General features: G+C 31.8%; 2 protein-coding genes and 1 long non-coding RNA gene across 4 annotated transcripts; 2 read left to right on the top strand and 1 right to left on the bottom strand.

The window, feature by feature from the left end:
• The first annotated feature begins 1,290 nt into the window (after positions 1–1,290).
• On the top strand, positions 1,291–3,230 carry LOC105632657 (uncharacterized protein At4g15970). Of its 2 annotated transcripts, XM_012215109.4 has the most exons (5): positions 1,291–1,644; positions 1,824–1,892; positions 2,119–2,143; positions 2,234–2,584; positions 2,674–3,230. In XM_012215109.4, the coding sequence occupies exons 3-5, from the start codon at positions 2,126–2,128 to the stop codon at positions 3,181–3,183; spliced, it is 879 nt and encodes a 292-aa protein (XP_012070499.1). In that variant the 5' UTR covers positions 1,291–1,644; positions 1,824–1,892; positions 2,119–2,125; the 3' UTR covers positions 3,184–3,230. The 2 variants fall into 2 exon arrangements, with proteins under 2 accessions (XP_012070499.1, XP_012070489.2); XM_012215099.4 differs by lacking the exons at positions 1,291–1,644; positions 1,824–1,892 and having other exon boundaries at positions 1,899–2,143.
• A 139-nt stretch (positions 3,231–3,369) lies between these two features.
• On the bottom strand, positions 3,370–5,976 carry GHS1 (Ribosomal protein S21 family protein). Its single transcript, XM_012215120.4, has 2 exons — positions 5,489–5,976; positions 3,370–3,771 (listed from the first exon to the last, which is right to left on the bottom strand). The coding sequence occupies exons 1-2, from the start codon at positions 5,908–5,910 to the stop codon at positions 3,660–3,662; spliced, it is 534 nt and encodes a 177-aa protein (XP_012070510.1). The 5' UTR covers positions 5,911–5,976; the 3' UTR covers positions 3,370–3,659.
• Positions 5,977–8,213: 2,237 nt separating this feature from the next.
• LOC149492431 (uncharacterized) lies at positions 8,214–11,095 on the top strand. Its single transcript, XR_016318735.1, has 2 exons — positions 8,214–8,936; positions 10,829–11,095. It is a non-coding gene; the product is annotated as an uncharacterized LOC149492431 (long non-coding RNA).
• Positions 11,096–13,800: the final 2,705 nt, after the last annotated feature.

The following is a 13,800-nucleotide window of genomic DNA, read 5'->3' as shown; positions in this document are numbered from 1 at the left end:
ACCGTAATTATGGGTACTTAATAATTACAATTTTTTGAAAATTAAATTAGTAATATAAATGTTAATCCCTCTGTCCTATTCTAAGCTTTACAAATTTCAATTTTTTTAAAGAAAATTAAGAGAATATTAGTTTTTTTTTTTTCATTTTATCATTTACTCTCTCCGTCCAAAAACTTGATTATTTTATTTTAAAATATAAGACGATTTGAGTATTTTAAAAAGTAATAAATAATTTTTTTTAATTTTACCCTTATTTATATTATATATAATAATTATCTTTACAAATTATTCTTAATATTAAAATAAATGATAATTTGATTAAATAATTCTTGATTAGAAGAATTAATTACTTACTTAATTTCCGTGCGAAGGTTATATTTTGAGATGGTCTTTTTAATTTATTTGAGATAAAATAATTTATAATTGAGAGAAACATTTATTTATAGTCTAATTATAAGAATCCAACCCATGAAACAAATTAAACTTGGCATCTAAAATGTAGATTCCAATGTAACATAATGCCAATTAAAAAAGAAACATAGTATAAGGCTAAAGAATTTTTGGATGTTGAAATGTTTTATCATATTATCTACTGAAGCTCAACTTTAAAATTTAGGTGTCAAAATTAGAGGACCTAATAGAGTATAAAAAATTTTAAAATCTATACATAAACAATGTGAAATAGAGATTTTATTTTTCTTAGAATAAGGTGGGATGAAAAATTTGAATAAGATTTTTTAAAAAATATTTTAGTACCAATCTTTTGAAACAAGTAAATTATTAATTTTATTTCTTAAAATAGTTTTTTTATAAAATTCAATTTCTCGATTGATCTTGGTGTTATTGTAGTAGTATTCATAATGCTAAGAAATATGATAATTTTTCTCAAGCTTGACCATATGTTTAGAAGCAAGTTTCAAATAAAAATATTGTATATATATATTTTTAATTCATTAAAGGTTTGTATGGACCGCAATAATGTTGACAAAAAGTATCACGTTACTCAAATTTGAGATCTCTCATTTATTATATAAATAAAAAACTAGTTAGACTACCGCATAATTGACAAAATTATTGTATATTTACGTTATATGATGATCTGTTTGCGTTAGTGAAAGTTGCTATTTTCTATTTAAAAAAAAAAAAAAAAAAGGATAAGAGGAAGAAAAAGGAGCCGTCATTTGTGGACATGATTGTTTGGCATACAATATATGAAATATCAAATAAAAATCTCAAGTAAAAGTGGTTAGGCAGATGCCTTACGAGTAGAGGAGGCAGATGCCTTACAAGTAGAGGCAGATGTCTTATCTTAAATTGTAACTTTTACCTTTAATCACTTGCAGTAAAAAACTCAAAATGTAAAATCCTATAATCAACTGGTTGCTCTTCAGGATCTTTTTTTTTTTCCCCCCGGTACAATAAGAGAGAAAACCAAGAAAAAAAAAAATTAATTTTTACTCTATATTTGTTAAACTACCTTGGAAGCATCATAGAGACTTAAAGAAGAGGCAAACCTTGCAATCAAATCGGCATAACAATTAGCTTCACCGTAGATAGATGTAAGAGATTGAAATAAACCAATTAAGAGAGGGAGTGATCGAAGGGTAGGACTTGAACACGAATCACTCAATCGCTCATGTAAAGGTATGAGTATCTTCCTCCTAAGTTATAGCCTAATCCCTACGTGCATATATATAATTGGATAATGTTTTGATTATGCATTTCCCATTTCATTTTATTTTTCATCATATTTCTGAAACTTTAGTTTTGGCCATCTGGGAAACAAAGTTACTCACTTGCCTTTTACATAATATAAATCTCAGGTCATAAATTGCAATTAAACCGAATCCTGTCATAAAAGGGAAGAATGCTTATTCATTACACATCAAAAGGTATTCCTTTTTTACGAATCCTTCTTAAAATAGTTTATTATCATCATCATCAACGTTCTGCATACTGTAAACTAGAACTATTAGTAAATTATATTAGAAGAAAGATTATGAAGGGGTTGCTGAGATCGATAAAATCACCCATTTCTCTAGTTTTCTTGATAATGGTCATGCTCACTATATTCTTTCTGTTCCATAAACATTTAATTCCAAGAACTACAATTTTCAGGACAAGGATGCCTCTGGATCAATATGTAAGTTCCCCGATCTCTGTGTTTTTTTTTTTTTCTTTGCCCCCCTCGAGTGTTAACTAGTTGGATCCTGTTTGGATATTTTGCTAGTAGAACTCAGATGGGAAAGACTTGCTGCAAGTCTTAAGAGCAGCATCAATGCCAAGCAGAACAGTAATATTAACTATGGTAGACAAATCATGGGCAAAACCTGGTTCTATTGTTGATCTTTTCCTTGAAAGCTTCAAAATTGGCCAAGACACAGAACTACTATTGAATCACTTGGTCATTGTCGCTACGGACAGTACGGCTTTTCATTACTGTAAGTCCATTCATTCCCATTGCATCCATCTATTTAAAGCCACTAAGAACCAATTCAGGACTCTGAATTACCCTACACTTGCCCTCAAAAGGAATGAACTTCTGAAACAAGTGCTTCAATTCGGTTACAATCTTGTTTATACGGTTGGTTAGCCTCTTTTTACCTTAGCTTAATGCTTTCTGGAAATCAACCTCGTTGTCAAAGAAGTCGCGAGTAATCATTTTTGTTGCAGGATGTAGATGTGATGTGGCTGAGAAATCCATTCCCACTCTTTCATGGTCTGGCTCAAATGACAATTGGGTGTGATTCTCTTTATTCATCAAGCTACCAAGACAGTGACAGTGAAATGGCAAGCGGGGGATTCTTTTACATTCAGGCAGATGAAAAATCGATTCAGTTCTTCAACTTATGGAGGCTAGCCCAGGTTCTGTATCCCAACACACAAAACGAATCCTTGTGTGAAACGGTTCTGAAAGAAGATTTCATTACAATGGTTGATTTCACACCTATGTTTCTAAAAACAAAATATTATGGTGGGTTTTGTCACCCACATAATGATATAGGCAAGATATACACTTTGCATGCTAACTGTTGTGATGATTTGGAGAATAAAGTTCATGACATAAAGATCGTTTTTGATGAGTTGAGAAACTACAGATCAATTCTGGCTGAGGGTAATAGCTTGGGGGCATTGTCTTATTGGGGAAGAGCTCCGGAAAGGTGCAGGAGAAGCAAAACTTAACCTTCCGAGTCATAAACTGGGTATGTGGTCAATTGCATTAGTGCAATTACACAAGACTAGATTTGAAGATAGAAATGGTGAAATATGTCTATCACAAAGAAAAAGAAATAAATTGTAAAAGGTGTAGAATGATTGTTATCTCAGAGGAAGTTTCAGCTATACCAATAAAAGAGCTGCTAATTCTACTAGAACAAAGCAACTTCTGTAAATTTAATTGCACAAATATGTTCCTTCATACAAAGTTACCTGTTTCAGAAGTATATTGCTGTCTGAGAAATGATTCAGCACCAATATGACAAAGTAACCTCAAATTGATACAAGAATGAGATGTGATTTACCTTAGATACAAAAGGTAAAAAAATGGAATGCACAGAGATAGTCAAAGAAAATGATTTACTTGCGGCAGTTTTGTTGGAAAAGACAAGCCTTCCACAATCGAATGTTAAATTCTACAGTTAATAAGCAACGGTAAATGTTCAATAAGGAAGTTCTCCTTCAGGCATTTCCCAGTTATCTTCATCATCATCAACCTTCTTGCTTGTGGACGTTTCCTGCTTGTTTTCTGTTTGCGATCTCATCATGGGCCGCCTGGTTCATAGCAAAATAATTCAGCAATAAATATCAATCTTATTGAATGTCCTAACAAAAAGAAATCCTTGGTAGGAAAAGCATGTATTTAAGGAAACAAGAAATAAGAGCAGAAAATGGAGTAATGTTTTTTTCCCTCAAGGAGAAAAGAAAACCTATAAAACAAATTCTTCATGGCTGCCACTCGATCAATGCTCAAATTCATAATTACTAACTTGGCAAAGAGACAAGAAATTGCAATATAAAAGATAGCTAAATGAAAGATGATACAGCACCTAAGACATAAAAGCTATAAACTGCAGATAACAAAACCTTACAAACTGCAAACTCATGCTAGTTGATTGGACAGAAGATTTCATAACACAACTAAAGAATTGAACTTTGCAAAACACTCACGTATGGACTCAGCAGACAGCTTAATTAACTGCCCTACTACATGAAGTGTATTATGCATAAAGTATTCTTAATGAGGTTAAGTAAGCAAATGGCGTTCTAAAACACAAATCATGGTAGCATATGAATTGCAATTCAATTTAGATTATGAGAAGGAGCTTAAGCACCATAGTTGTCAAATTGAGATTCGAATCAAGAATTGAATGAATAGAAGCTTAAGATTTAGTATAACTCTTAAATCAATTAAAGAGTCTTTATGGATATATTCCTATTAATTTTATCACAAGAAACTAAATATTCAATTGCAAATCGAGTGTTTTACTAAATATTCAATTGAATCAAAAGTTATACTCCATTCTGATCTACCTATAAGATTCGCATCATTGGGATTGACTCGAACCGTAAGATTTGAGTTGTGAATCGTAAGATTCGAACAACACTATTACATATTCTCATGCTCGTCCTCCTCTACATTGACCTTTTTAACTTGTTTTGTTGTGTATGAGAATCGTTGGGCATAAGAATTGAATCAAATCATAAGACTCGGATAGTGAATTGTTATGCTTAACTCTGATTCACCCATAAGATTCGTATAGTTGGACATGAGAATTGACTCAAACTGTAAGCTTCGAATTGCGAATCCTAAGATTCTAAAACTGTTACGTACCGATACCCTCTAATTACGGTAAATAGAAAGATCAAATCCATACAGGCAGAACAATAGCATGAAGGAACCACAATAAGCTGAAATCTATAGAATGCCAGGTTGCTTGCCAACAACGGAGAGAGAGAGAGAGAGAGAGAAGAGTGATTGAAGTTCTTTTCACTTGGATTTCCCCTTACAACCAAAGGAAACAAATTTCGCCCCTTACTTTCTCTTAACCAACATAAGTTTTCCTTTTCTTTTCTTTGCCTCAATTTTACCAGCCCTAAATGAGCCTCAGACCTCCACTATAACTAGCATCATAACAATCCCCTTTTCCTTTCTTTTCTTTCCGTTTTCTCAGTTTGTCAGTGCGAAATGTAAAACAAAAACTAGCAATTTCACCTGAGATATATACAACAATGCTTAATCAAAGACCTTGTTATCTTAACTTCTACTTGAGTCTGTATTTTCTCATCAACCAACTAGACAAACACAAAACATTCAAATCCACATTATGATAAACTAAATACACAACTTATCTCCGAAATAGAGTAAGATTCTCCCAAAAAATTTCCCTTCATTTCCATTTCTATACTTGCCTTAAAATTTTCTGAGCAGCCAAACAAATGCAAGAAAATCAAAAGAAAAGAAAAGAAAAAGAAAGAGAAAAAGCCAAACCTTTTCTTATTTCGCTTAGCAGCTTCACGAGTCTTGCGTTTCTTCTCATCCTGCTTGTTCTCAAAATACCTCCTCCTCCTACACTCTTGAATAATACCAGCCCTCATGACCTCTCTTCTAAACTTATTTAACAGCCTCTCTTCACTGTCATCCCTTTCCACAATCACCTGCACATTATACGCCGATTTAAAGAAAAGGGTATTCGCATATGCAACAGAAGGCCAGATCACCGATGACAATTCAGGAGATAAAGGACCAGATTGACCCTCTTGGACTACCAGTGGAGTAAACTTATCTTTGAACTTTTGGGATAAAGATTGAGCTAATGTAGATGAAAAGGAGAGTTGTGATCGGGTGTTTGGAGGTGGGTTTGAGGGGGAGAGGAAGGAGACGAAGTTAGGGAGAGAAAGCGAGGTAGCCATGGGTGGAATTTGGAATTGGATGGGTGGATAGATTGTCCTGGCTACGGTGTGGATACATATGAGTACTTGAGTAGTGTTTTCATTTTTACGGTCTCATAGAGACAGTGTATTGGGTCGACCCGGTTAGGTATTAGGTTCGGTTTTGTTTTGGTTGGGCCAGGGTTTGAAAGCCGAAGCCAAACCCAATTCTATTACCCTTATTCCACAATATATTGTTTGGGCTTCCTGTTATGTATTGGGTTGGGCTTATTTTGTTTTCTTTTGTTTTGAGATAGGGTTTGCAAGCCAAGCCCAATTCTTTTAATTTAGTATTACTCCACAAGGACCACAAGTGCACAACATTTTGATTGGCTTCCTCTAAGGATTTTTACTTTTTTCCAAATAGTATAAATTCACACTTGAATTGTATAGAATACCTAATGGCATTCTCAATTTTCATATGAGCCCATTAAATTTTTTAACTTTTAAATGAAATCATATTTATTAAACACTTGAAAAATAATTAAAAAACATAAATATTACATTTATTCTTTAAAAGAAAATAAAATAAATATTATATTTATATTTATATTTATATTTACCGAACAAAACAGCCGACTGGAAAGATAGTCAATCAAAAGAAATTAATAGTACAACTCAATTATATAATTTTTTCAAGGAAATAATTTAATACATGCTTAAGAAATAAATACACGATATACTCTTTATCAAAGCCTTATAATTTTTTTTTTTTAGAAAACACCTTATAATTTTTAATATATTTGAAAATTTAAAATCCTTACATAAATTTTTATTTTTTAAAGAACCATGCGTACACGACCAAACCTCTCAATTTTTCTTTTTTCGTATGTGAGCTTTTTGTTATTAATGAATTATTATCATATGCTAACGTGTGGCATATATTATATATAGTACATAGTAATATAATCCTGTGTCTTGTACCGAATTATTTGTCTGTAGTGTTTGGAGAGGTTACGAATTGACGGTTAACAGTTGATGAAGAAGGAAATTTTGGCGCATGATTTAGAAAGTAGGGCACTATAGCTCGATGGGTGCCCGTGCACCGCCATTGGGCTGCCATTGGATTAACTGGGACACGTGTTTTATTATGGATATTAGTATTAATGTGCTTCACGTAATTAAATTGATTTGACATGGGAATGGATAAAATGTCACAAACCCATTCCTAATTGGGAACTTGCAAGCTTTGGGAAATCTAAGCATAAATCCTTGTAAAAATCTAATCTAGATTTCTCAACTTGTGGACTAGATTTGCAAAGCCAAGAAATGGCTTAGCATTATTATTTTTAATTCTAAGAAAAAAAGAGAATTTATTTTTATTCGATTCGATTATTATTAACATGTGGAATTAATTAAAAATAAAATAAATTGAATCAAATTAATTATATTCTTTTCAGTTCTATACAAGGAGATAAGAAAGAAGGAATTTTTAATAATTTAAAAAAAAAAGAAATATCATAAAAATTGAAATAAAATAACTATGTTATCTTTATTTTCTAAAATGATTGATGAATCATGAATCAGAGAAGCAAAAACTGAAGTGACACTTAAAAAAGTAGCTAGACCTAGCGATTTCTTCTACTAAATTTTCAATATTATCCCCATCATAAATCTTACTATAATAATAAATTGCGAAGGAATAAAATTTAATTAGTCTCTTGAACTTCAGAGCAATATATAATTTGCTTTAAAGTTTAATTTTTAATTTTTTTAAAATTTTTTATAATTAAATATATATATTCAATATGATAAAATATTTTTTAATAGTATAATGTTTAACGAAATATATAATTATTTTAAATAAAAGAAATGATTCAGTTATGCCATATTTTTTATAATTAATTTTTATACTTTAAAATAATCTTTTTTTTCTCTTTTCTAATCTTATACTCTTTTAAAAAATTTGTCAATTAAAAATACTAAAAATTATTACTTCATTCTTTTTATGAATAATTGAGCCTTTTTACTTATTTGGTACCGAATTAAGGCAACAATTATATAAAAAAAAATTACTTTATAGGTAAATTATTGAAACACCCCGAATTTTTATTTTTGAAACTTTTGAATTTTTATTTGATTAAAAATCGGGAACTTTGACCGTGTGGGCTGTAAATGTAATACAGTATTCGAGCCCAAATTTTCGAATTGGGTCCAAGCCCAAAAACAGATTATTCGGAATTTTCGATCCGAGAACATTTAAAATTTTTTTTTTTTACGAATCAAAAAATGAAACTAGTTACTAATCGATTATAAAGGTATGTATAGGTATGTAATTATTATATAAATTAATTATCCTAAATCGAATATCATAATTGTTCATATTTTATTAATATTGAGTAAATGGAGAAATGTTCTAGAACCAGCCTAAAAGAATCAAAATAAATCAAATCGGATTAGAAAACCAAGCAAATCGAACCAAATCATTGAATTGGACCAAACCGATTCGAATTGAATCGGAATAGTCTAGAAACCCAAAATTTCTTTTCTTCTTCTTCGTCCTTCTTCTCTAGCGCGGAACACAGCCTCCCCTCCCCTTTTCTTTTTTTTTTTTCGTTCACAGCCAACGCCACCGCCACCTATCGCTGCCGCCGCTCTCTCCATCTCCTCTGCTATTTCCGGCGAGCGCAGCTAGCGTAGCTTTCGCAGGAGAGCTGCGATTTCGCTCGATCGAGAAATCTGGTCCCTAATTCCTCGATCTCCGCCGACTTCAGTGCAAGCAGCTAGCTCCGGCCACTCTCTAGTCGACGGTGAAGCTCTAGCTCTCTTTCTCGCCGTTCTCTCTCTCTCTTCCTGTTTCGGCTGACGCAGCAGCAATCGGGGGAAACTGCGACTGTGGTGGCGATTGGCATAGTCCCGTTACCTGTTTTCTTTGCACTTTCCGGCAAGACCAGCCACAAGCTGGCGAATTCGACTCTCCTCTCGTCGCCAGCTCTTCATCGCACGCCATGGCTACCTTCCCCGGCCAAGTTGACGACGGCAGAACCGAACTTGGATTCCATAGGCAGGTAAAGTGATTGTTGACCCTTTTTCAGTATATTTTTCATGAATTCATTGAGTATAGTTATAGGATTTGATTTGCTAATTGAATTACTGTAGAATAAAGCCTTAGATACTACTGTTCATATAAATATTTTAGAAAATTTAAATTAATTTCTTGCTAACTTTATTTGAAACATATTTTGTTGAATATGCTAGTGTGATTAAGGTAGTCTTAGTTTAAGAATAGAGTAGCATGATAATCACAACAATTGTTATTTGTTAATACTTGGAGCTATTGCTTTATATACCTAGCTACTGATAAGGTGAACGTGAATAGCCAATTTTGAATTTTTGCTCTTGAAATCGATGTATAAATGATTCCTATATTGGGATGAGTATGCGAAGTCATAAACCAAGTTCTTAATGCGATATGAGTTTAAGTTTAAGGAAAATATATTTTTCTTGGGGGCAGTAGCTATTTCGGGTACTTAGTACTATGTTAAATAATTGGTATGGAAACAGATGTATGTATATATTTATATTTTCAATACTCTTATGTGGGTTAGTGTTGGTTAGTGCTTGATAGCAATATTCTTGCTAAATTAACGATTCAATTGAAAAAAAAAAAAAAAAAACTCTTTAGCTATATCTAGAAGTGGTATTTTTATGTTAAGACGGAGAAATTTATGAAGCTTTAGTTATATGTTTAAGTTTCGAGTTGAGTTATCTAGTAGAAGTATTTACTAAATTGGAATTTAATTGAAATATTAGTTATTAATAGTTAGTCTAGAACTTTAATAAATGTTTAATGATATTGTTTATACCTTAAGCAAAGAATTATTGATAATATTCCTAGAATAGTTGAAGGTCTTTTAATTTGTAAATTATGGTTGATTGGTGATATATTATTGAAGGCGGATGGGTATTTGAATTGATTGCTTGCCCGACGGATGGGCTGTGTGCTTTGATTGATAAAGATATAATGATATTGTGATATGTGAGCAGGTAGATAGTCCAATTTTTAGGGGAGGTGCTGCCGAAATTTTGACAGAAATTAAACTAAATTTTAATTAACAACATAATAAATAAGTTTATTTAGATTAGTTCTATAATTTGGTACATAATAAATCCGGCGCTCTAATTATTTATTATCTTTATTATTCATTTCATTATTTATATATTTAGTTATTTATTTGCATTATTATTGTTATTATTGTTATTTATTTTATTATCGTTGTTTATTGTCAATTCTATTATTTATTTATTTATTTATTTGCATTGATTTTGGATGTTTAATTGTGCATTGCATTACGATGTCCAATTGAATAATATGTCTGCATTTGTTTGCAATGTTTGATTAATTGTGTTGTGATATTGCTGTGCTTTGCTTGTGTGGAATTGGGATGAAGTGGGTCACCATGGGTTTGTGAGGACGGTCGATAAAGCATGGATCCTGATTATGATGAATTGTGAAATTGGACCGTCGGCCGGGTAAATGGGAGATCGGCGCCCCCGTGTGCACCTGATGAATTGATGAAATGATGTTGATGAGATGGAAAAGAAAAGAGAGAATGTAAAATAAAATATTGAGAGGACTGGTCAAGTGAGGATTAGACCGGTCGGCCAGATATGGGGGATTGGCTCCCCGGGTGCACATGTTTGAGAGGATGGGCTGTTTGAGAGGACGGCTCGTCGGGGGTTTAGGTGACGCCACTGACTAATTTCCACGTGATGTGATTATATGAAGATGTTAATAATTGTGAGTGCTGGTGATATGCCATTTGTGTGACTGGCTGTGTGAGCATATACCTAGTCGGATGACTAGGTTGATATATTTATACAAATGTGTGAATGTGTGTGTTGTGCAATAATTATTATTCATTAATAAACTCACATCCCTTTTGTTCAATTCTTTCAGGAAGTAGCATTTTCTAAATCCCAGTTATAACTCTGCTCTTCGCCGTTAAAAAGAAATTCGCTAATTTTAGTATTGATCAATTAAATAGATAATTGTCCGAAGACTTATATGTATACATCCGTCAGTAAACTCCGCAGTTATAGAACTTGTATACTTTTAAGTTGTGTATTATTATAGATGGAATAATTCTGTGAGCCTGTATTATAACTATAGTGTATTGTAAGCAGGGAAATTTGTAAATGTTTAAAATTTTATTGAGATAGCAAATTTGTAGCGTTTCAGGCTTACTACGGGCCTCGGGGGCCTTAAGCTTACCTGGGCCCTAGTGCCGGTCCGGCCCATGAAAATGGGTCGTGACAATTATATATTACACTTAAGTTCAGAAAGCAACTTAATTAAACCTTACCCTAGTGAAAGCATCACTTTGCATTTAACCACAACTAAAAAGCTAAAAAGCTAGTTAGAAGAATCATGTGTACACTCATAAAACTTAATGGAAAAAGCAGTTTTCATTCAAAAAAAAAAAAAAAAAAAGAGAGTGGAAGATATGCTTTAACCTTTTTTAGAATTCACTAACCAAAGTCTTTTGTCAACCAACCTTTTTTTTTATTTAATGATTAAATAAGAGACTAATCAGTCGACTCTATGACTCAATTCAGTGATCATTAAGGTGGAATTTAGTGCGTTTCGACCATTAGACCAAGCTATCTTGAGTGCTAGCTAACCCTTTTAATTAAATTAGTTCATGTAATAAAACACAACATTTAGAGTGAATTATAATTTTTTTTTTTTTTTGTAATCGGAGGTTTAATCCCCTCAAATTGTAGAGCGTAAAAATTTTTAACTCTCGCAATAAAGTATATTTTCTAAAAATCGAATTTATATTCTCACCCTCACGAGGATTAGATCACTAATCACCTCAGCCCAAACAATCTTGGCAGTGAATTATAAACTTTCATACATTTGAAGTGACATTTCTTAAAGAACCCAAAAACATTTTCAAATTGATGTTGATGGTTAAATTCCCTTGCCATTAATGGCTAGAACTCATAACAGAAATGTGTTGGCAAATGTATAGGAGAAATGGTCACATTTTCAAGAGACATTCAAGTGTGCACTTGAGTATGTGTGAGGTCCATTTGCAAAAATATGCTAATTTCAATGAATTAAAAACCTATAAAAGGCAAGTCACTTGTCCCTCTTTTAAATGCCCCATTCTTGAAGCATCACATGGGTTTTGAGTGTCCCAAAGAGTGAATAATTTAATTTACATAATTAATTGAGTGGTATATATAATTAAGGTTTGTTTAATGAATCCTTAGGTAGTGCCACCTCAGATTGTTAGTACTAGTTAAAATTTTATTAGTTGATTAATTGTGATTGGCTCCAACATGATAAGTCTTTTCAGGCTCTTTTTAAAAAATTGCAAGTGTGAATCTTTATATTTAAGAATTTTTATCAGTATGATAAAAGTAAGAGTAATAAAAATGAAGAATATGTATAATTAACTAACAACATTAAAACTTATTCAGTCTTTTTATTAGAAACAAATCAATGTATTTCGCTTTCATCACATTTTATGCAATTTTATAATATTATTTCATTCTTATAAATTTAGTTTTTAATTATTTTTTACCATTTGGGTGAGCAAGTGGAGGACTATCCATATTGTGTAACTCACAGTATTATTTCAGCCCATTAATCATCCAATGGATTAAAAAAATTAATCTTTATCCTCTATGGATCAAGATAGTTAAATTAAAGGTTATAATTTGCAATTATATTTATATTAAAAAATTAAAAATTTTATAATTAAGAGTTATGAAAGAGAGTTTTTTCACTAGGTCTTATTAGTTTTCTCACTTATGCGAACGGTGAAACGTTTCAAATTTTGATCCTTTCACTTATAATAATTTTTACCAATTTAATAAGTGAATAAAGGGCTAATCTTTATTGTATAATTCTGTCCAAGCTCATTTTGCCTTCTTATATATATATATACTTTTAAGTAATAGGTTTGGGATTTGACTACCGTACTTTAAAAAAATAATAAAAAAAAAGTTTTACAAATCTATGGGCTCTACAGGCTGATGAGGCTTTTTCCTCTAGCCAATCCTATGTTTAGCTTAAGAGACATTAGGAATTTAAGAAAAACCTTAAATAATCAACACCTGTCCGACACAAAATGCGATTATGACAGTGAAATTAGATTAGTATTATTATCATGAAATGTATAAAAAGAAAAGGTAAATCCACCACACTAATCAGTGGAGAGCCAACCCATAATCTTTGTTTTAAAATATTTGGTTAGGGTTAAAAAAAGTACACTTCAAAAGAATGACTTATCGAATAGACTTTCCACTTTCTAGGTTTAGGCTGTGGCATCTTCTCTCCAACTGGTTTATATTAAACTAATTGTTAATCAACACTCCCAAATTGTTGATTACCCTAACATTTATCTTAATCTTGATTAACATAATTAATCTGAATAGGACACATGTAATGGCCATGCATTATTATTTTATTTACAATGTTTTTCGTTTTTTGGTTGTTTAGCTCATTGTCCTAGATCAACTGCCACTTATATATGTGCTTTCTTCAAAAGCAATCCAAAGGCCATAAATTGCATATGCATTAAAAAAATAGATGTAATGTTTTAAGAGAAGTTTGATTATGGACAGCTCATAGGACCATGATTAATTACCACGTGTTAAATCTTTTAGTGATCGAGTGACCTATCATGTGCCACGATTTGCCATTTCACTTTATTTTATTTTTTTCATCCCACTTTGTGGATTTATTCTCTTAAATGTGATCGGTCACTTGCTTTCTGGGCTAGGATTTCAATGAATCAATTTAGGGTAAAGCATCATAGATTGAACTTTATATGAAAATAAACATTATTTTGATTAAATTGTATGTTTCTTGCTATCTGTTTCAAAAAATTAACTGTTTTGGTAGCTAATAACTTT

The sequence above is a fragment of the Jatropha curcas genome, chromosome 11, assembly GCF_041381405.1.
Source record: "Jatropha curcas cultivar XTBG-Jc1 chromosome 11, XTBG_Jcur_1.0, whole genome shotgun sequence".
Taxonomy (NCBI): domain Eukaryota; kingdom Viridiplantae; phylum Streptophyta; class Magnoliopsida; order Malpighiales; family Euphorbiaceae; genus Jatropha; species Jatropha curcas.
The sequence above is the reverse complement of the archived record's forward strand: the minus strand, read 5'-3'. Positions and strand labels throughout refer to the sequence as shown.